This window comes from Melopsittacus undulatus, chromosome 1 (assembly GCF_012275295.1).
Source record: "Melopsittacus undulatus isolate bMelUnd1 chromosome 1, bMelUnd1.mat.Z, whole genome shotgun sequence".
Taxonomy (NCBI): domain Eukaryota; kingdom Metazoa; phylum Chordata; class Aves; order Psittaciformes; family Psittaculidae; genus Melopsittacus; species Melopsittacus undulatus.
Genome location: NC_047527.1, coordinates 22,602,184 through 22,624,635, shown reverse-complemented (window position 1 = coordinate 22,624,635; position 22,452 = coordinate 22,602,184). Strand labels below are relative to the sequence as shown.

General features: G+C 40.8%; 1 protein-coding gene across 1 annotated transcript in view; it reads right to left on the bottom strand.

Annotated features, from left to right (window-relative positions):
* The window catches only part of STK3 (serine/threonine kinase 3), a 125,074-nt gene extending 105,656 nt beyond the window's left edge, over nt 1-19,418 (bottom strand). The window contains exons 1-4 of the mRNA XM_005150885.4: nt 19,206-19,418; nt 11,689-11,769; nt 11,098-11,226; nt 10,186-10,300 (exon numbers count right to left, since the gene is read on the bottom strand). Coding sequence (XP_005150942.1) covers nt 10,186-10,300; nt 11,098-11,226; nt 11,689-11,769; nt 19,206-19,228 — 348 coding nt within the window. The 5' untranslated portion in view covers nt 19,229-19,418. The remainder of the gene's footprint in view (nt 1-10,185; nt 10,301-11,097; nt 11,227-11,688; nt 11,770-19,205) is intronic.
* Between the last annotated feature and the right edge of the window lie 3,034 nt (nt 19,419-22,452).

Sequence of the window (22,452 nt, the reverse complement as noted above, 5' to 3'; positions counted from 1 at the left end):
GAAACTGATGGTGGCATTAGCTCCATGCTCCACAGTGAGCAGTTACCGCCTCCACTGCACATTATGCATTCCTTGCCTGCCATTTATCTCCAATATCTTTCAGTGTTCCTATTCAGTGGCATGCTGCTTAAAGCTCTTATTTGTGCTACTTTATGCTGACTAAAGTAGCTATGCTGCTTCAAAGGAATGTATGCCAGGAGAACTGAAAACTCTGCTACACACAACTCAAACAAGACTGCTTTCCCAGCACTAATGGTTTTACGCCCTTGGTGCAATATGGAGTCAAGCAAGAAGGTACTTTAAATCAACCATAAGATAAACTGACGCATGGTCAGAAGGACATAGGGAGAATGAGACAATCCTCAGCATGTGAGTTCATAATTTTGTGAAATACACTAGAACTGCTATTATATGAAGACTCACACTACAGGCAATTTAAACTCCGGCTATTAACAAATATTGTATCATGAATGGTTTATGGCATGCTGAGTGTAATACTTTCTGCCAGAGCTTTGCCAAATCCACCCCAGTTCAGAAACAATACAAAGTCCTGAATCTCCAAAGGCTTTCATGCAGTTAAACCTCAACATGTATCAAAAAACAATCCCAAGCACTGACAAATGCATAACAAGAAAAGCAAACAACTTCTCTGCTTTTATCTAGAAATAAGAATTATGAGAAACTGTGATTAGAAGGGTCCTCAGAGAAGGTCCCTCTTCAGTAAATTGTGCTCCTAATGAGCTTAATCCCTAGCTTTAGTTCTTGAAAAATTAGTGGCTAAACCACATAAAGATCTTTGGACCAGCTCTGGATATAGAAGTGCTTTTGCAGCTGCATGCCAAAATCCAGCTCTCAAAAGGAGAGGGTAACTGAACTGTACCAAAAGGTTAACAAAGCTATGGCCTGAGAATCCAGCAAAGAGAAGAGAGAGAGTTCTAGAGTACTGCAGCCTGATGCACCATCTGGGGACCACCAGTAAAGAAAAGCTATAGCATGGCTACATGTTACAGAAGTAATTTAAGTATTATCAAAATATGTCTAGTGGTCAGAGAAGCTCACAGAGGTGAGCATCACCTCTAAGAAGTAAGCAGAGAGCACAAGTCATGTTATATCAGGAACATACACACTTATAATCATCATCAGTACAACCTGATGCAGTCACTCCTCCTTATATTATTGCTAAACACTGATAACTATATGCATAATAATACACAGAGACAACGTTTTAGCTTTAATATCTTATAACATTTAGGACAAAATTAATTTCCAGCCTTACTCAACAAGCCAAGAGTACACTTGCCTTCCCTCAACAAGATTACCTTTCAGAAAATTATGTACTGCCATATTGAACACTACCATGCAGTAACCTGATGATTTTTGTGCAATTGAAGCTTTGTGCAGAGCTGTCCTATCCATGCTACTGAAAACACACAATTACAAAATTCTCAAAAATAAATTACTTCCACAACCACAAACTATTTACCCATAGCAGTCTAGCAGCTGAGCCATACATAGACCCTTTCTTCCCTTATTGGACATACAAAGCATTGCACAGACAGTTTTAATTACATTGGTTCCATAGACCAAAACTGTCTTCTGCAGATGTTTTTGCACAATATTAATGGTATTTAAGTATTATTTTATGCTGCAAAGAAGGCAAATGGTACTCTGGGCTGTGTTAGACAAAATGCTGACAGAGGTGGAGGGAGGTGATCCTTCCCCCCTGTTCAGCACTGGTGAGGCTGCACCTGGAGTACAGGGTCATTTCTGGGCTCAACAGTACATGGGAGAAACGGGCACACTCAAGAGAGCCCAACAAAGTGCCACAGATACTATCAAGAGACTGTGGCACCTCTCCTATGAGGAAAGGCTGAGAGGGCTGGGAGAGTTCAGCCTGGGGAAGAGGAAGCTCAAAAGCAATCTTCTCATGCATACAAATATCTGAAGGGAATGTGCAAAAAGGACAGAGCCAGGCCTTTTTCAGCAGTACCCAGTGACAGGACCAGAGGCAGTGAGCACACAGTGGAGGTTCCCTCTGAACATCAGAAAATACTTTTTCACTGTGAAGGTGAGCAAACACTGGAAGAGGTTACCAAAGAAGGCAGGTAGTGTAGTGCCTGTGCCCCTACAAGTGACTTTCAACTCACAAAGGAAACAACTAAGCACAGACTCAGGCCATAATACACCTTGCCATAGCACACAGCTTGCCATCTACTTAATATCCAATACTCCCCAAGTCTAACAAGTACCTTGATGTTGGCATACAAGTAATGCCATTGATAAATACCACACAGAAAAATTAAAGAAAATTACTGTTTAATACTAGGGATATGTTAGTCAGTATTGCTGTTCTGGCCTGGATGTATGGTTCTTATACTGTACTATTCCTGATCAAACCATGTAGGTATTATGTTTTCTGTTAAAACAGTTATCTTATTCTGAGCTTTTAAACATGCAGCAGCATTCAGTGAGTATAGCATGTTCTATACCTTGGACCTCAGTACAATTTCACAGTAATTATCTTTCCACTTTGTTTCCAACATCCAGTTGTGTCAAGATCCTCACTTAAAATCCTGTGGAATGTTTATCTGCTCAGTATTTTTGGCTAATTCCAATTCTGTATGCTGAGTCCCTTTGATAAGCTGGACTCCCTTCCCACCTGAAATATTTGAAGCATAACTTAATGAAATAAGGCAGAAAGCTTCGGGGAGAAAGAGTTGTTATACTTGCAGCTTTAACCTGAAATCAAGGTTAGATTCTGGTTTACACTGCTTGCTATGAACTTCAATAGGACTACACTCTTGAAGCCACTTCTCTTAAGCTTCATGTTTCAGAGCAACTACATTTCAGACAACATTTTTAAGCAGGTCTGCATGCTACGTGTGAAGACAGTTCTCTTCAAACAAAAATCACAGCCTATGCCTTGAGTGAGGTACTAAATCATGACATCTAAATTACTTAAAATTAAGAAGTTTAATCTAAGACTTCTAGTAATTGTCTCGAACAAATGGAGATAATCCCTTCTTCCCTTCTGTTCTTCCTCTATTATAGTAAAGGGTCACTTCAATATTACAGTAATGGACAGAATAAGAATTCACTACCACAGGAGAACTACCAGTTTTACTCAATTATACCAAGTTAAACATATGCTCATATGAAGGGTGGCAGCAAGTGTCATTCTTCCTACTGAGCCCAAGTCATGATGCAAATAATCATACAGAAAATGTGATTTTACAACATAACAATGACTACTCAGTGCACAGGTTATGATCAGTGTTGATTTTTTTTTAGATTTGTGGCTTTGACAACATAATACCAGTACCTTTTGTAATGCTTATTAACCATCATATGTAACAAACTCCAACTCTTCTTCTCAAATAAGCATTTTCATACTGGATAATTCATGATGGTGCTAACAAATCAAAGTCTTGAAAACTTTGAAAAAAACAAAGTTTGAAAATTGCTAGGCTACTATAGCCTGGCAGCAACACAGAATTATCTAAAACGTATCTAGTGCTTCGTAGAGAAAACTGCTGAAGGAAATCTCAGGCATCTCCCATGGTCACATGCTCAATATTAGCTAGCACTAATAAGTACACTTAGAGAGATCAAGAACCAGTTAGAATATGGAAGGCAGACTCTTTAGCCCTTACTCTTCACTACGAAGGTCCAGCTTGCTATACAACATCTAAGAAGTACTGAACTAGCTATCCAGATGTTGAACACAACCTTGGAAGTAATGCAGAGCCTTTTCAGCAGTGTACCAAGTAAAGACAACACAGGAAAAGAGATTTTTAATTATGATTCAGTAGCACAATGACATGCATTTGTCATGTCTATACACAGGTGAGATGAGCAGCAACTGAGTTTGGTTCTTCAAAGTCCCTTTCTGACAAAGCATTGTGAATAAGGTCAAGAATTTCAATGGAAGTCCTTACCACAAGTCACTTAAAACAGTACAATGTGCCTTTCAAGCAGGAAAGGCTTATTTGAGTTTTCATTGTTGTATAAAGTTTAAAAACACTTTTACCATTATGTAAAACACATCTACAAACAGATCACTTGGCTCACAAGATATGCACCTCCTCATACCACCTCCATTGACAGCATCACCAAGGGAGACCTTGAATAACCTGTGCTAGGTGGATAAGGATCAGTGTGGTGGTGGTCTTGATCTTGCCAGATAAGAAAGCCTCAAGCAGAAGCAGATACATCTGCAGATCACCACCTTCCACCAGCAGGCCTGCTAACAGCAGCAAAGCATTAGTGTTTTCATGAACACAGGATCTCAGACAAAGAAGGACTACTAGGGAAAAACATCATCTACCTGACAAAGGAGGTCATGAGCAACTTTACCAACATGGCTCCTAACATAGCAAGAGCAGCTTTAAATGTCACGTAAGCAGAGGAACAGAGAATGGGGAAGCACATACCAGAAAGGATTTTGGAGGAAGTTTTCTCACTCCTTTCAAGGTAAAGTAGGGCAGACAGGTGTATATCTGAAACCACGTGTACAAAAGTGTACAGCCTGTGATGCAAACAGGAAGAACTGCCAGCCTGTCCACTGCTGCAGAGCTATGGACAGGCTATACAGAGTTACTGGAATTAGAGACACAATGGGATAGATCACACAACTACAACACTGTAAGAGATGCATGCAGGCTCCTCACAAGACCCAGGCAGGAAGGATGAACAGGGTTGAGCTTTACAGCTACATGCAGCTCTGCTACGGAAAACTTAAGTTTGTTGAGAGTTTATAGGTCAAAAAGTGGCTGTCATCATGGCATCTGCTTCAAACCACCCTATCAAAAAGGTGAAGGAGATAAGTCATCCTCAGCACTCCAAGAAGCCTCTGATCACAGACCATTGTTCACAGAGGTGTCAACAACCTCAATATTTCTTGGGAGGGCAACATGGCAGGGTACAAGAATATCCAGGGGTGAGCAGCAATCATGTTTACTGGATGTGCTGCATAGGCCCATTATAGGGAGTGTTCTACTAGTCCAGCTACTCATGAGTAAGAACTCCCCAGGGATGGCAGCAGCAGCCTTAGCAAGTGATTATGAGATGGTAGAGGTTAAGGTATGGAAGGAAGTGACTAAAGAAAGTAGCAGAACCAGATTTCCAGACATCAAACCTCAGATTGTTAAAGGAACTAGTAAGTGGTATCCCAGGGCATGCTGCGCCCCAAAGGGCAATCAGACCTCGAAGAGCTGGTTGAGCACCAAGGGCAACCACCTCAAAGGATGAAAACAATCCTCCCTGACATGCAAGATAATGAGCAAGAAGAGCAGGAGACCATCTTGAACAAACTAAGGATATTAGAAAGAAAAAAAATAATTAAAGATTAGATATAAAAAAAAAAGTTCTCTGCTGTGAGGGTGGTGAGGCACTGGAACAGATCACCCAAAGAACTGGTAAACACTCTATCCGTGGCAGCAGTCAAGACCAGGTTGGACAGGCCCTTGGCTGAAATGGTGTTGTGAGGCATCCCTGCCCATAGCAGAGGATTGGAATTAGATGATCTTAAGGTCCTTTACAACCCTAAACATTCTATGACTCTATATGAAAAGCAGAGACAGATTAGTAAGGACATATAAAGCAGCATGGTCTGCTACTAAATGGGGTAGTCAATCTATTGACAAACAATGCAGAAATCTCCCAAGCATCTTCTTTGCATTGGTCTTTAGTAGGGTTTTTCCGGCCTAACAGCAAAGTGGAATGTGTTAGGAATTACTCTAATAAATTGGACAAATCCATAGGAGCAGATGAGACACATCCAAAGGTGCCAAGGAGCTGGCTAGTGCCAATCCAAGGCTGCTACTTCTCAGCTTTAAAAAGTTACAGCAATCAGTGGATGTCTCTTATGACACCATCTTCAAAAACAGCAGGAAAAATAAACCGAGGAATTACAGGCTGGCTATCTTACCCTCAGACCCCTAAACATCAGACTCTGAACAGTAACATAGCTGACTAGCCCATATATTCAAGGGTTACCAACAGGACATGGTCAGTATATCCAGGATGGACTTGTCCATTGCCACAGTATCTGGACACCAAGATCAGTTAAACAAGTTAGCCAGCACAGAAGGAATTTCAGGCTTTGCATACGGATTGGCTGGCAATTAATCCATATGGGTTCAACTGAGGAAGTTATACTGGGATAGATGCTACTTAAGCAAAAACATAATAGTCATTAGGTCTTCGATAGCCAATTTACAGCTGCAAATCACACGCACTTTAGTTCAGCAAAGGCCAAACTGTGAAATTACTGAGAAATATGACTGCTTAAAGCTAAAAAATAACAATCTTATGAGCAAAGTCCTTTTAGCTCAGAGCAGGAACAGAAGGCTGCCCTGGACCCCCATGGTAGAGTATAGAGAAAGCAAAACCAGGAGGACATTCAAACACAGCATCTAGACATTCAGATACACTATTCATTTGAATGACTGGAGCTTAAACACATGGGGAAAAAAGTAATTAGCTAAGAACACATAAGAGATTATAATAATACATAAGGCAATGTATATAAATTATAATGTAATTGAAAAATAAATTGGTATGTAAAGGAAGTCACAGTTTAGATATAAGATGCAGGACCTCTGAACCCAGACAGCATGCCACCTGTACAGCAGCACATTGCTACATTTGTCACAATACTGCCCCAAATAAGGTTTTGTCTGATAAACCCACTGCACAGCCACTACATGCTATCCTACAGTCACTGAATTTGGCCCCTGAAAGGCAGGATTAGAATAACCCAGATAATCCAGTAGGTGAGCAGGTACACCCTAAATTATCAGTAGAGGCAGAGTTGCTGGTGTGTGAATACTCTCCCATGTTAAAAGCACCAGGACTTAAAGTATTGCTTCACATTGTAATTATCTCATTTTATCGCAAGCTGCCACTGAAAAAGTCAGTCTCATTCCTTCTCTTTCCCCACTGCTCATTCCTAATGCCCCTCTTGCATCAGATCAAGCCACCATGCTGCCATAAGTCCCAAGTTATCTCACAAGCGGGTGGGGAGGATGAATTAGAGAGGAAAAAGTTTTCCCATCAGATAGGTTATCAATCTTATTCAAGATCACCCTGTGGCCACACACAATCACTGCATCTGAGGCATGGAAAAGGAAGGAACTCATCAGCCAGGTTGGAGGATAACAACAGAACTGCCCTTTCTGGTTGTAATACCACAGTTTGACAGCATATTTATCTCCTAAATCAGGCTCTGAGAACAGCAAACAAAACTAGACACACAGCTTTGTCACCTTGTACTGATTAACACCACTCTTCAGATGAGCTAACAGGCACCATAAGCTTGTTCTAGTGCTGCTGATCTGCCTGGCACACTAGAAGGCTTCAAGGCAGAATTCCAGGGGTCAATCTAACTTCAAAGTAGTAGCCTGGCCATCTCCGACAAGAACCGGCTCGTGTCAAGCTGAAAACCTCTCTATATAAATAGGCTCCCAACAATCTGTTAAATAAAAATAATTATTTTTTAATTCTACTTCCCTCATTTTTTGTCCATTAAAGTCCAATGTTGCTCACCTTTCAAACAAAACTTTTGAAGAAGATGCGGGAACCAGAGATAACAGAAAAGATGACCAGTAAATTCTTAGAGATAAGCAACAAGGGCAAATGCACAATAATTTTCCTCCCCACATACAAGGAGACATCCACCTTTTCCTATGACTTATTTTGATATGATCATACAATCACTTAGGTTGGAAAAGACCTTTAAGATCCTTGATTCCAAATGATGATATCAATGACCCCTGCATTTAAGTGGGAGTTGCTACTTCAACTCTCTCCTCCTCAGTTTCTTTTTCTTACATACAGAGAAGCAGAAAATAAACTTTTCTGTGGCCCAGACAAGCCACAGTCTTCATTTGACAACTTAGGAAAATTAAGGAACATGTAATCCTGTGTGTCTAGGCCTATCAACAAACATTCTGACAAATATATATATATTTAAGATGACTAACAAAATGCTGAATTACTTTAAGCAGCCTCATTCCAGTAACACAGTTACAAACTTTCCATCACACAGTCTTGGTGATCGGGTCACTTCCACAAACAGCAAGAGAAATCAAACAAGTCCAAGGCTTCTGCCGCAACCTTCCAAAACTTGCAAGACTATGCAAGATATACACATGGCAAAATGAGAAATGGAGGAGTTTGCTTTGCGATGTTCTGTTTTCTGTGAGGGTGGTGAGGCACTGGAATGGGCTGCCTAAGGAAGTTGTGAATCATAGAATAGTTAAGGTTGGAAAGGACCTTAAGATCATCTAGTTCCAACAACCCTGCCACATGCAGGGACACCTCACACTAAACCATATAACCCAAGGCTTCATACAACCTGGCCTTGAACACTGACAGGGATGGTACATTCACAACCTCCCTGGGCAACCCATTCCAGTGCCTCACCACCTTAACAGGAAAGAATTTTTTCCTTATATCCAATCTAAACTTACCCTGTTTAAGTCTGAACCTGCTACCCCTTGTCCTGTCACTACAGTCCCTAATGAAGAGTCCCTCCACAGCATCTCTATAGGCCCCCTTCCCTGGAGGTGCTCAAGGCCAGGCTGGACAGAGCCTTGGGTGACATGTTTTAGTGTGAGGTGTCCCTGCCCATAGAAGTGGGATTGGAACTAGATGATCTTAAGGTCCTTTCCAACCTTAACTATTCTATGATTCTATGTTTGTTTGGGATTTTTTGTTATATGCACCAGAACATACTCTATCCTAAGCCAAAATGAAAGTTCTATCTAGCTTGGCAGCCTGTCTGAATGTAAGCACATGTCAAGTAAACAGTGGTAGTTGTCTGCTTCACCCTGCTAGAGATCTGAAGCATATGCATTTCCAGCTCCAGCCGCTAAGTATTTGTGTTCAGCCACAGTAATTTTTTTCTGATCTTACTCAATTGCCTTATGAAAATAAACTTGTAGCAACTAATAAGATTTTCTATAACTATACAGTGGATCTCATCATCATGTGTAGAGGAAAAAAATGTTTGCTTTGGATCTACTAACTCATGTTTCCTAATACAGTAAGATGTCACCATATCTTAACTCGCTTCCTTTATGCTACTCATGGTTTTCAAGACCTTTCACCTCATCTCTCCCTCCATATACCTCTTCTCAACAAAAACGTATCCTAATCCATTTAGTATCTCCTTCTAGACAAGTATTCTTAACTTCTGGCTGCCCCATCACTTTTCTCTAACTTTCACAGTTCTTTGATCCTTGATACTGTTGTAATCTTTGGCAACCAGTTTACTTCTTTAATTATCTCTAAACATTACGCTGAAGTGCTTGAGAACCTGTATATAAAGACTTTGCTTCCTCTATCAAGCCAAACATATCTCTTCACATTTACTTATGCTTATTTTCTCAGTCAGACACTCAGTACCACGAAGCCTTTTAAGCTTTTCCCTGTTTTTACTACTAGGAATATAACCTCTCTCATCAGTATTTCTACCCTCTTGCCTAAAGAGGATAGATAGCACAGAACCATGTAGTATTCCCAAAATGAACATTTACTCACACCCTCTTTTTTATATTTAAACCAACTACCCACTTATGACAGAAGTCTGTATTTACTACAGGTGTATTTCTGGACATTTTGAAATCTCTGACATCAAATTCTGTCCTTCCTGTACAAAGCACACCCAGACCAATTTTACATTATTGCTGCTGTAAGCCTGTTTAGACTCTTCCATACAACCCTTCTTTTGGTTCCCTCTTACATTCCTTAACTGATATCCTTTCTCATTCCTCAAGCAATAATCCATTACTTCCCATGGTCCCTAATTACTGAAAGCAAGACAATTCTATGCTTGTTTCCAAAGCATGCATGTACTAAATGGCCTGCTTGACACACTGTGAGGTGGAAGGGGTACGGGGGGAGAAGCCACTAGAAGTTTTGCCTTGTACTTTTGCCTGTAGTTTTCAAGAAACTTAAAAAATCATTATATTTAAAAATGCATTTGCTTCTGCTGCTGATTGCTCCACAGAGGAATGGAGAGATAGTCACCAACTGCATGTTTCCTAAGGCACACATATACTCCTTGGCATCAGCCAAGATCTTGTAGCTGTGACTTTTATTCCAGCTTCTTGTCTTAATTTACAGTTTAATTTTAATGTGTCTTATTTAAAAAAAAAAAAAAATTTAAAAAAATCTCACCGTTTTATTACGAAGTCTAATGATGTCTGAAACAGAGCCAGCTCCACAATATTCCATAACAATCCACAGATCTGTGTTCTTGAAATAGCTGCCATAGTACTTGACAACATAGGGACTAAATTGGGGAAAAAAAAGTTTGCTAAATAGATGAATTCTTAGTAGGGGAAAGAAGAAAAAAAAAAAACCCACCAACAAAAAATACCTCCACAAGTGTTGTTAAAAATTACAGTTTGGCCCACTTCAAAGTTACAGCCAAAACCTTAAAAGATTATCTTAAAAAATACACAAATAAGAAACTGCTATCTCCATAAAATAGAGGAAATGCGAAGTAATCTCTCCATCCTTGCAGACATTTGACATTAAGGTTTCCATTCCTACAATACTAGCAGTAATGGGATGACTGTTTTGTGAACAAGTGCAAGGTAACAGTCCTTCTTCAGAACTATTACAAGACTGTTCACTTTTTAAAAGGTCTCTTCCTGCATGAAAAAGGCAACTGACAGAACTCTATTTTAGAAGTTAACTAGCCATTCATCATATGCCAGAAACATCTTTATCTATCTTCTGAAACTGGTAACTCTGAATTCACAAGGCTCAGGACATTTACCAGAAGTATTAACCTTCAGGCTTGCCAGTACAAGTTAACTGAAGCAAGCTTGGAGAATTCTAAGCAGAGGCAAGTACTTATACTTTCAACAGTTTCTGTTATGTAGACTATTTCTACATCCTTAAATCCAAGCTAAAGACAGCAGGAAATACACAAAGAGGTTCCTTTAAGTAAGTTGTCCAACACAGACTGTTTTAATTTTCCATGTAAAAACGTTTGCATCTACATGTATTTCAGCTCTATTCACAAGTACAAATACATTGTCACATAGACTCTTAGAAAGGGAATAGAACTGTCATACCTACCTGTCACATTGTTGCATTATAGAGATTTCTTTAATTATTTCTTGAAGATCTGACTCCACAGGGACCTGTTTAATTGCTACAACTTGTCCAGATTCTTTGTGTATTGCTTTAAACACACTACCATAAGACCTAAAAATAAAAGAGGGTTTGTTGTTTGCTTTTTTTTTGTTAAACAAGATAAACTGCTTCTCATGTTCTTTATGCAGAAACTCTAAAAGTCACAGACGTATAGCTAAAACTCAAGGGCATATATTCATGCAGAAGTTTGAGGGTTTTTTCAGGCTGCAAAAATTTGGTTCTACAGGGACCTCAGGAAAGACATGCCTCTGAAGAATGCATCTTTATCAAGGTGTAGACTATCTAACTCCAGGCACAAGCACCTTTGCTGTGTTAATAAAGAAGTGACATAAAAAAAAATAAATATCTATGGGGATGCATGGAAGTCTACTGATATGTGCATTTGCTTTATTATTAAAACTTGTCTAGAAAAGCATTCCTTAGGACAATCACTCTCTGTAACTTAATAGTCCAATACATGCTTTATATACTGTTTCCCTCTGATTCCATCCCCTTGTAAGTAGCTGTACTTACCCTTCACCAAGTTTCTCTAGAACATCAAAGACTTCTTCAGGCTGTTTAGTTAAGCTATCCTCACTTAGCTTTTTCAGTTTGCTAAAAGAAAGAAAAAAGTTACTGTTTGTTTATCTGGGGGGTAGATCAAGCAAATTTTCATACAAGTGAGCAGACAGGGGAAAAGAAAGTATAAAGAAAAACATACTCCAATGAAAATAAAATGCCTAATTAAAATGAAGCAGTAAAACTTTAATCAGCCATCACATAAGATGGAGAAAGTTATGACAATTTTTGTCATTACGACTTTCCCACTAGTTTGCTCAATAAAGCAGCATGTTCACATCCAACTCATTGTTCAAACCACTTCCTTTGCTAAAGCAGAAACAGCCACGGAACACAATAAAGCTCACCTTTCATCAAAAAGCAGCCAGCATGCAAACACATGCTCATTACTGTCTACAGTATGCCATGCTGTTATTTAAAATAAAGTAGAAAATCAGTCCTTCACCCACATGAAGTATCCACTCTAAACTGTACCACTCATGAGCCAGTGAATTACATCAAGTTAAAAGCAGAAACCAGACAGTCAATATGAGTCTGGAAGCATATGGCAGCACTTCACCTTTACAGGTGGTAGCAGAACACTGAACCTATGGGTGAGCTGGGGCACTCCCTCTTGCATCTTTGTGAATGCACATAGGGACAGATGCAACAAAATCTCTAATTACATTACACCACCGTATTTTGCCCTCCAATTCTCTCTCACACAATCTCAAATCACTCAATATCACCTTACAATTTCTCCCTCCACCGTCAACCCACTCCTACCACTATCCTTTGTCTTTCACAAGCAGACCTAGCCCTCCTCCAGCATTCCCATCTATCCAGCCCCCCCCCCCCCCCCCCCCGACTCCTGGCAGACCTCAGAACACAACTTGTCTGTAAGCTTGCAATAAGGCTGACAATGAACATCACACAGAAAAATATAATCACACAGGAATTGCAGTACAGCTGGGTAGCTGCAACATATAAATACTTCACCCTCAAAGTTCTAGGGAATTTTGCTGCAAGACTGAAATAACAAGTTAAATCTAAATGATATTCAAGGGTACTATTAAAGTAGAAGATGAGCTGAAGAATAGCTGGTGCTGTAGCGTTAGATATAGACAATGTATTCCATATGCAAGAGGGGAAAAAATAATTAAAAAAAAAAAAACAGGAAAAAAAAACCCAGAAAAAAAAAACACTTTGAAGCACAGCAGAACATGAGAACTTATGGAAAATATGTTATCCTGTGACACTTCCCTAGAAACAAATATGAAATAGGTGAAGAGAGGAGGGCATGGACAGAAAAGGCTGACAAATCTTAACACTGGAAGAACATTGTTTAAAAGAAACTCCTTTATATTAAGAGGTAACTCTGTGATATACAGAACTAATACAAATTCAAGTGAAATGACTGATGAAGGAATTCCTGGGTCAGAACAGACTTGTTACTGCCAACCATCTAAGTAAAGACAAAACCTTAAAGTAACTGTATAAGCATAGAGGTCATATTAATTGGTATTAAGCAAGGTGTGGGGAGGGAGTTATACATTTATATATCAAACACTTTCACAGGTGTAGCAAATAGCATGAATACAAAAAACATCCACAAGCATTAAGAAAAGGTGCATAAACTCTAAAACCATGCAGTTTGCCACAGCAAACAGGCAAGAAGCTGGCAAGCATGCGTGTTTAAGGGAGAATAAAAATCTCCACAGCAAAGCTCGTGAATATGAAAAGCAGCACAAAACACAAATGAGAGCAACTAAATGAAGTCTGGAAAAGCAGACTACAATTTTGCCCTCTCTGCTTGTTAGAGACTAAGAAGCAGAAAGACAGTGTCTTGGTTTAACAGGACAGACAGAACTTATATCTCACAGGGAAATAAGATCAAAACTCATGTCACTACCAAATAACATATTATCAAGAGCACTCAAGAGGCAACCTGGAAACCAAAGAAATAAGCATTCTGTACTTTTAAAACTATTTTCATATTATCCAACTCTGACAAACATGTTATGAGACCAAATAACACTTAACACTAAATACTAAACCTATTTAAAGGCAGAAAAATAGCTCAACCTCAAGAATTTCATCATCAAATAGACTGCTCAAAGTGAATTCCTTTACAAATATATTGTAAGAGTGAAATGCTAGGCCTGATGCTCAAGTGACAGCATTAACAACAGTTCTTTGTACTACAGAAAGATCCTAATGGCTTAAACTATTTAATGATTTCTATTTCTAGAAGCTTAACAGAATTCCAAGCTCATTAACTACATAAGAAAATGGGATGCACTGTTCTGCAAAGGCTGCAATAAAGAATGCATTTATAAAAACTTTGTAAGAAGCAAGAAGGAGGAAGATAACTGTGGTAACTGGCTGAAAAGCACTAGGTGTAATACAAGAAGACTAGAAATATTATCTTATTTTTTAAAAACAAGCAACTGAGACTTGGAACACAGAAACACATCTAAGACTTCAGAATCAGCTTTGTTATCAGGAGTTGAGTGTGTGTGTGCCTTACTATCCACACCTTGAAAACACACAGGGCAAGACATACAGAACCAAACATTTCTGCAGGATTACTGCTCTTTTTAAAGACAAAATGTTCTACATGGGAAATTAATACTCTGAGTACCCAGCAAAATACCTATCTGCTAAGGCAGGGGGTAGCACAACTGAAAAAACAAAGGGCTCAAGAACAACCAGAGAGAAAGAAGGTGTCTCATTCTTCTTCCTCATGGGTCCTCTACTTTCACAACACAAGTGTTTAAAACAGAATAAGCAAATTGGTAAATTCAGGCACTGTTTTATTCTAGCCACAGGATAAAAGTGTCATACACACATATATGTGTGTGTATGTCTGTGAGAAAGTCTAAAGGATATACATAGAAGACAAGTATTAAGCTTTGCTAGAAAGTGATATGGCTTTTTTTTCCCTCTAAAAAATCATTAGGCAGTGACTATGGGCTACTTCAGTAGTCTTCCAAAAGTAAAGCTGTTCCTGAAAGCAGGAGGACTAACTAAACTACAATTCTGGGACAGAGTTGGCAAAAGGATTTTCTTGTTCCAAGCAGGTTTAACTTTCTGCATAACACCTAGGGTCTTAAACAAGAGCAACACATCCCAATAAAGAATTTTACTTTTATAAATCCAGCTCATAGGAGAAAGTATTCATATTTACCATGACCAGAATCTTACACATCATGAGTACATCAGCAGAACTCCAAATAACTAAATGCAGAAACACCTGGAAACCATGAGAAGCACACAAGACTACCAACCCTAGCATAAAGATCGGAAAAATCTGAATTGGGACCCAAAAGAGATATTCCACACACACTATATAAAAAAAAAACAAAGTATGAGTTTAGTTCCTAAGTTATTACCTATAGATTTTACAAAATAAACTGGTGATGTGCTACAGAGGTAGGCATAAAAAATACCCTGAAAGCTAACAAAGGAAAATAAAGCTGGGCTGAAGAATGTAACTCCATCGATTATTGTAATGAGTTATAGAAAACTGGACAGTTGCTCCATGAAACAAATATAGGTGGTCCATCTTTCAGAAGAATTAGCACACTGACACATTTTAAAAGAATGGCTGGGATCAGTTATACTGACATATTAAAAGAGAAGTTAGCAAAAGAAATCACTGCAGTCATCAGAAACAGAGGTGGCACGTGACATCCTTGAGATACTTACACTGCTTTATATCATTCACACACATAAAAGCAACTGTAAGACAGTTTACATTATTGTATTGAGCATTAAACAGCAGAGGTTTAGATTGGATATAAGGAAGAATTTTTTTTACTGTGAGGGTGGTGAGGCACTGGAATGGGTTGCCCAGGGAGGTTGTGAATGCTCCATCTCTGGCAGTGTTCAAGGCCAGGTTGGATGAAGCCTTAGGTGATATGGTTTAGTGTGAGGTGTCCCTGCATGTGGCAGGGGGGTTGGAACTACATGATCTTAAGGTCCTTTCCAACCTTAACTATTCCATGATTCTATGATTTACACCAAGCTTTCTATCATTAAAATCCAAGCGAATGTACATGTTTGTCCCATCATTTTCAGGAGGAATTTCACAATTGTCATCCCCGTGTCCTGACATGTCCATCGACATTACAAACATCTTTCACAGACTATTTTAAAATACAAGTTTATCCCTTCACACAAAATTTAAAAAAATATATTTCAGTGAAAATTAAATTGCCTGAGTTTAAATAAAGGTCTGCAAAAGCCTCAATTCACATGCTCCATGCTTGTTAAGCAGCCTTTTATTTGGCAGCAACATGCAGAAGATGGGCAAGACAGAGCTGGGCTTGTTCAGCCTGGAAGAAAGAAAGCTCTGGAGAGACCTTAGAGCAACTTCCAGTACACAAACAGGGCCTACAAGAAATCTGGAAAGGGACTTATTACAAGGACATGTAGTGATAGAAGAAGGGAAAATGGCTTTAAACTGACAGAGGGGAGACTGAGATACTATGAAGAAATTCTTGACTATGAGGATGGTGAGACACTGGCACAGGTTGCCCAGAGAAGCTGTGGCTGCTCCATCCCTGGCAGTGTTCAAGGCCAGGTTGGAGGGGGCCACCTAATCTGGCAGGTGTCTCCTATGGCAAACGGGTGGAACTGGATGATCTTTAAAGGTCCCTTCCAACCCTAAACATTCAATGATTAAAACCTAAGTATTTGACAGAATTGCATCTCTAGATACTTTTCTTCACCCTTGCATACAACCTAGGCCCTCAAATGTGAGTATACCAACACATACAGAAAAAAAATGCAACAATAACATAAGAAAGTTACAAGACTCAAAGGCAAATTATTCCAAGAGTGAATGTCTTTTTTAGTGTGGGAAAGAAGTACAAAGCACATTTGAAGCGATCTGAATTTCTAAAAAAACATTGTGTGAACTACTGCACAAGTTGTTCAGCATAAAATCAAAACTACAGAATTATTTTTAAAGTAAAAAACTTTATTCTGAAAACGACTCTCCCTTAGAAGTCTTTGGTTACTGCTGCAGTACGTCAGCCAAACAATAAAAGCTAGTGATTTTGACAGCATCCCTGTCACTTGGCCACCATCACAGCTACTTTCTGAAGAGCTGTTTTAACAATTTACACAACACACCAGTGCTCCTTTAGAGAGAAGAAGGGAATGTAAGTGCCCTATAGCTGTAAAGGAACACTGGGTTTCTAGGACATCAGTGCAGCTTTTGAAGTGTTAATATGAAATTCTTGCTACCTCTAAACTTGCAGTACAGATACAGCAACTGCTCCTGTAGACAACAGGCACCAAAGTAAATAAGTTTAGTGCTCACATCTCTTTTCCCAAGTAAACACAGTGCGGCCACTCCAAGTCACTGCTGCATGCAAGGCAGACATCGAAAAATGCAGCCCATAAAAAATAATCCATACTTCTTCTGGACTTGCAGAAAAAGGAGATGGCCTAGCAGAATAGTTGGGAAGAAAAAAAAAAAGAAAAAATGGGGGAAATCAGAAAATTGTAAAAAATAACCTAACAGATAAAGGGGATATATATACACATTTATGAAAAAACTTAGTTCAAATCTTATGAAAAACTAAGTTCAGATCTTCTCCCCTACTGAAGAAACAACCCCCTTAAGTTCTCATCACGAATTTCCACAAATAAGCTTCAAACACCATGGGAAGTCTAATAATATGCCAGAGTTTAAAAGTTCCCTCATCAGCTTTCTAGTTCTTCCTGACTGAATCTAAGCATTTCAACAGCTCCTCACTTGCCATTAGGTCAGACACATCGCAATAAAGTTAGAGCAAATCCCAGATCTTAAAAAAAAAAAAATCTTGTAGGTTATGCTAACTTGAACTTTGAATTTCAATTCTTTAATACCACCATATCCCAAGCTTTGCACTGATCCAGGTAACACTGATTACTCCTCAGACATTCCTATTTCTTTTCCTAAACCCTTGCCTGTCCTACTTCCTTTATTTGGCACCTGCAGCAACGTCAGTCTGAAACTACAGTGTAGTAGGCCTGTTCCTCCTCACCCCATCGCCTGCTAAAAACCACTCTGCAAAATTACAAAACAATTATTGGTCAGTTTTCAGTAGGAGATACTGTTTCACTGCCTGCTAAAAACACTCCACAGAGGAACTACTAATCAATTCCTGGTCAAAGTTTTCAAGTAGTAGATAGTGTTACTTGATGTATTATTGGAGGAGAAAACAGAAGTTCAAGACTGCATTCTTCTCAAGTCCTGTCATCCTGCAAGAAGCTGTTTTAAAGACATTTAAATGTAGAATGTAAATGTTTTAAAGTAGAAGGTAAAATTAATTTATTATCTTCCATCACCAATTTAGACTGCAGTCCATAGATTTTTCATTAACGGGAAATAAAATACTTAGAGTGCTAATACAGGAAGTATGTATGTAAACTGTGAAACTCCATTCTGTGTACCACATACTACATTCTATGTAGAATATAGCTACCTCCAAGAAAGGGCTGTTCCAATTTAAATATTACATTTAATGCAATTACAATACAATCAAAGCAAAACTATTTTGTGCTGCAACATGACAGTGTCACATTATAAGCAAAAGCTCATGGTTTCACATCTTTACAAACGCACACAAAAAGAAAACAAATGATAAATGCTCAAAAAAATACCCACCATGTACTAATTGATACCATAAAAATCACAGAATGGTTTGGGTCGTAAGGGACCTTAAAGCTCATCCAGTTCTAATCCCCTGTCATTGGCCACAACACCTTCCACTACAGAAGGCTGCTCCAAGCCCCATCCAGCCTGGCCTTGAACACTGCCAGGGATGGGGCAGTCACAGCTTCTCTGGGCACCCTGTGCCAATGTCTCACCACCCTCATAGTAAAGAATTTCTTTCTAATATCTAAGTCTCCTTTCTTTTCGTTTAAAGTCATTATGACTAGCCAGCTTATGTATTTCAGAAAATGCACATACTGTGGGTATATTCATGATTTTTGCCTCTTCCCACTCTCTGATTTGCAATTGCAACTATGCAACCCCCACCCCCACAAGCATCCCTCCACCAGCAGGACACAAGGACACTTTCTGGTATGGAAAAATAAGAACAACTCCTTACGTCGGTTTCTCCCTCAGACCTTAGCCACAAAGCGCACAGACCACAGAGCACTCTTCTCGGCTATAAAGTTCCCCTTATAACCTCACTAGCTCCTAAGGGCTCGCCTCCCCCTAGACGCTTACCCAGACAATGATTTCAGGTACAGCCCCTTCCTCCAAAAGACCCTTCCCAACGCAACACAACCGCTCCAGCCACTAGGCAGCTCTCAGCCCACCTCGCTACCCCGCCGTCCCCCTCAATGCCCCGCAGTACCGGAGCTAACCGAGGCCGCCGGGGTCACTGAAGGGAGAGAGGGGGGCGGCCAGGGGAGCCAGGCCCCTCACGCCGTTCCAAGGCCTCACCCTGGCCGTGCAGCGCGCTCGCTTCCGGGAGGGTCGTTACCTCTTGGGCGCTGCCTGCTCCATGCCGCTGCTGGCCCCCTGGCCCCACCGCCAGGAGGGGGGCTCCCGGCCGAGCCCCCGGGCACCGCCGGCCGACAGCTGCTGAACTCCTCACAACTTTCGCGCGAAGTCGCTGGCCCTTTAAACGGAGCTCGCGCCCTCCCTCGGCCGCCACCGCTCCCGGCCCCGCTCAGGCACCCGCCACTACCGAGGCCTTCCCGGCTGCCGGCGGAGGCCCGCCCCCCCGCGCCCCTCACTGGTCACACCCGCGACATCGCAAGTGCTGATGGGGCGGTGCAGAGGTCGCTCAGAGCGGCGGGAGGGAGTAAGCCCCGCCCCGCCGCTGGGGGAGCGGGCGGTGTCGCGCCGGCGGGAGGGGAAGAGCATTGAAGTGGCGGTGCCGGGGCTAAGGCGCCGGGCGGGCAGCTCCCGGCATGCTCCGCAGGGCACGCCGGGAGGTGTAGTCCTCCCCAGGAACCGGTTGGACGTGGTCCTGCGGGAGGGGCGCCCGAAGGAGCCTGGCCTGAAGGCTAAGAAACGGAGCCTCGGGGCTCGGAGGCGCCGCCGGGGTGACCTGCAGCTGTCCGTCCCCTACACGCTCACCTCATCCCTCGACCCCTGGAGCTGAGCCTCCGGGTGAGGGCAGGCCCGGGGCAGATCTGAGGCAGAGGCTGAGGGCGGCTCTTCCCCCACTGCCACCCGCAGGCCTTGTCGCCTCGGGGCAGCGCAGTCGGGCGGTGTGCGCCTTTCATCCGTCCGTCTGCTTGAGCCTAGGGACGGCCGCGCTCGGAGCCCAGTTGCATCAAGCCCTTCGTTGGAAAGTGAGATTTCTTCTTGGACAGCCGGCTCCAGAGCACTGCAAAAAGGAAGACTGAAGTTAGTCATGCAGGACGGGGGAGCTGCTCTGCCCAGCTGCCTTGGCTGACGGTGCAGCTTTGAGCTGAAAAACGCAGGCATGGGGCACTTGACTTTTTAATGCCAAAGCATACAAGTTATCCTGCAAAGCCATAGGAAGCTTTGGCTTTCACATAATTATTCAAGTTTTCACAAAATTATTCAAGCAGATTTTGAGCCACTGACTACCATGTAATAGTTATCTGCAATTTCTTGACCTTCTGATTTTCTTCTGTTTATGTAGCAATTTAAGACACTGACAAAGCATCCAAGTAGATCCAGACAAGTCAATACATGTAAAGCTTAAATGTTCAAGCCAATTTCTGTATCCTTTCCTGAAAGTGTGTTTATTTGCCTAACTAGTGGAAGTTTAAGGCAGTAAAACACTAGGGAAAGATCCATAAAAATACTGAGGTGCCCAAGTTCCACTTTAAACTGATCTTAGATGTACAACAGCACTTGCCCCTAAAAAGAATCCACTCTTCATACCTAATTTCATTTCTTGAATGACTGAAGTCCTACTGTTGTGCAAGTCCTCTATTTTGGCTGACTCAATCCAATCCAGTTGACTCACTGTGGTTGGGCTAAATACACAATGGCAGTATTGAATGAACCCATAAAACAAATCACACACCACCATATGACCTTTTAGGTTTCTTTGTTTTTCTGAGTCATGGAAAAACTGCAATAGAACATGAGAGCTCTTCCAAGTATCATCCCACAGGCCAGAGTGGCTCACCAGCAGTACTGCCAGATGTGTGCATACCGTAGACAACAGACTGTAGGAGATGATGCCAAAAAAAACACCCAGGAGAAGGAGCCAGTGGATGCCTCAGATGGAGTGTGGTATGAGTGCATTAGAAAGTGGTGAGGAAGAACCCCGCAAGACTTCCCGTCTCTCAGTTCTAGGACAAGTGAGGTCAAGCAGGTAGAAGATGCCATGTGTCCAACATTGGTTTACAGGGTGTGGCTGTGCACACTGACCAATCACATTTCACCAGTTTCACCTAATGAAGGGAAGCCTGACATCTCTATATGGCTGTGGTACTCCTGGAATGCAGAGGCTGTTTCCACATCCTTTGACACAAACCATTAGGCCAATATTTTTCTTTCAGGTTATTTCAGAGGAGAGAAAATTTTCCAGCTCACTCTCTCAAGCCAAACCTGTGACAAACTATACATTCAAGCAAGGAAAAGAAGTCTTAGAAAAAATACAGGTACTGCATTATAGTTGTAACAGCAGGACAAAGGGAACCAAGAAATGCTCCCTCTCCTCATTCACAGATATATTTCTTTCTCTGGAAGAGATTGGCTAAACAGCCTAATCTGCCATTCTTCCTTCCCCCTTTAACAAAGGGTGATAGGAACAAGAAAGATTTGAAAGAAAAAAAAATTATCCAAGAATAGCAGATTTAGATATTCGCTCTCTTCATTCAAAACCATTTAATACCACAGTCCCCACTCCCAGAAAATACTCTGACTACCTGATAGCTGAGGAAGAAGTGGCAGGAATGTCCTCCATCTATGCTACTAAAAAAAAGAAAGTGTGAAAAAAAAACAAGATATCTGAAACAGAAGAAGTTAAGTGAGGCTGAAGGTGCCAAAAAAATATGGACTAATCCCATAACTTTCTCATAGAAGTTTCAGTTGTGCCTTATTCAACCGCCAGAATGCTTTCTAAGCACATTTATGCTGAAAATGAAATATCAATAAGATAACAGGTATACCACAGTATTGTTCAAGATCACTTTATTCATCTCTTAGATTTTTAAATTGTATTTTCAGTCAATTATATTGGAATAAATAATACCATTTCACCTTTCCCCTGCAACATGAATTTGGGAACTGTGCTGTGAAATGCAGCACTGATTTGGTATTCATTACAATGCTGTACCTAGCCATCAGCAAAGAAGGAACTTTGGAAGGGAAAACAGACTCCTTCTGTTCTACTACCTCATTCAGGCTTTCCAGTCAAGGGAAGTCTAGATATTCAGAAGGCATGAATATACTATGAGATTGCTGGTGTCTAGACAACATGGAGATGAGGAAGTTGTAGACAATCTACATGAGTATTCCCATGATTTCTTCCAACAGTAGAACTACATAACACTCTTACGAAGACAGGTGAGTAAGAAAAAGCTTAGTGGAGCCCAATCTTAAAAATATAGGAGAAAACAAACTGAATTACTCTTTTTCTTCTAAAGCTTTTAATCCACTTCACCAGTTTATCAGCATGCATTAGGACTGCCTTCTCTGCAGAACTGGCATCAATATCTAATGTAATTCATTAGACCAAAGGACGGATGGATGAAGACCATACTTAGCTTTCGAGTACTATAATTATTTTATATTAT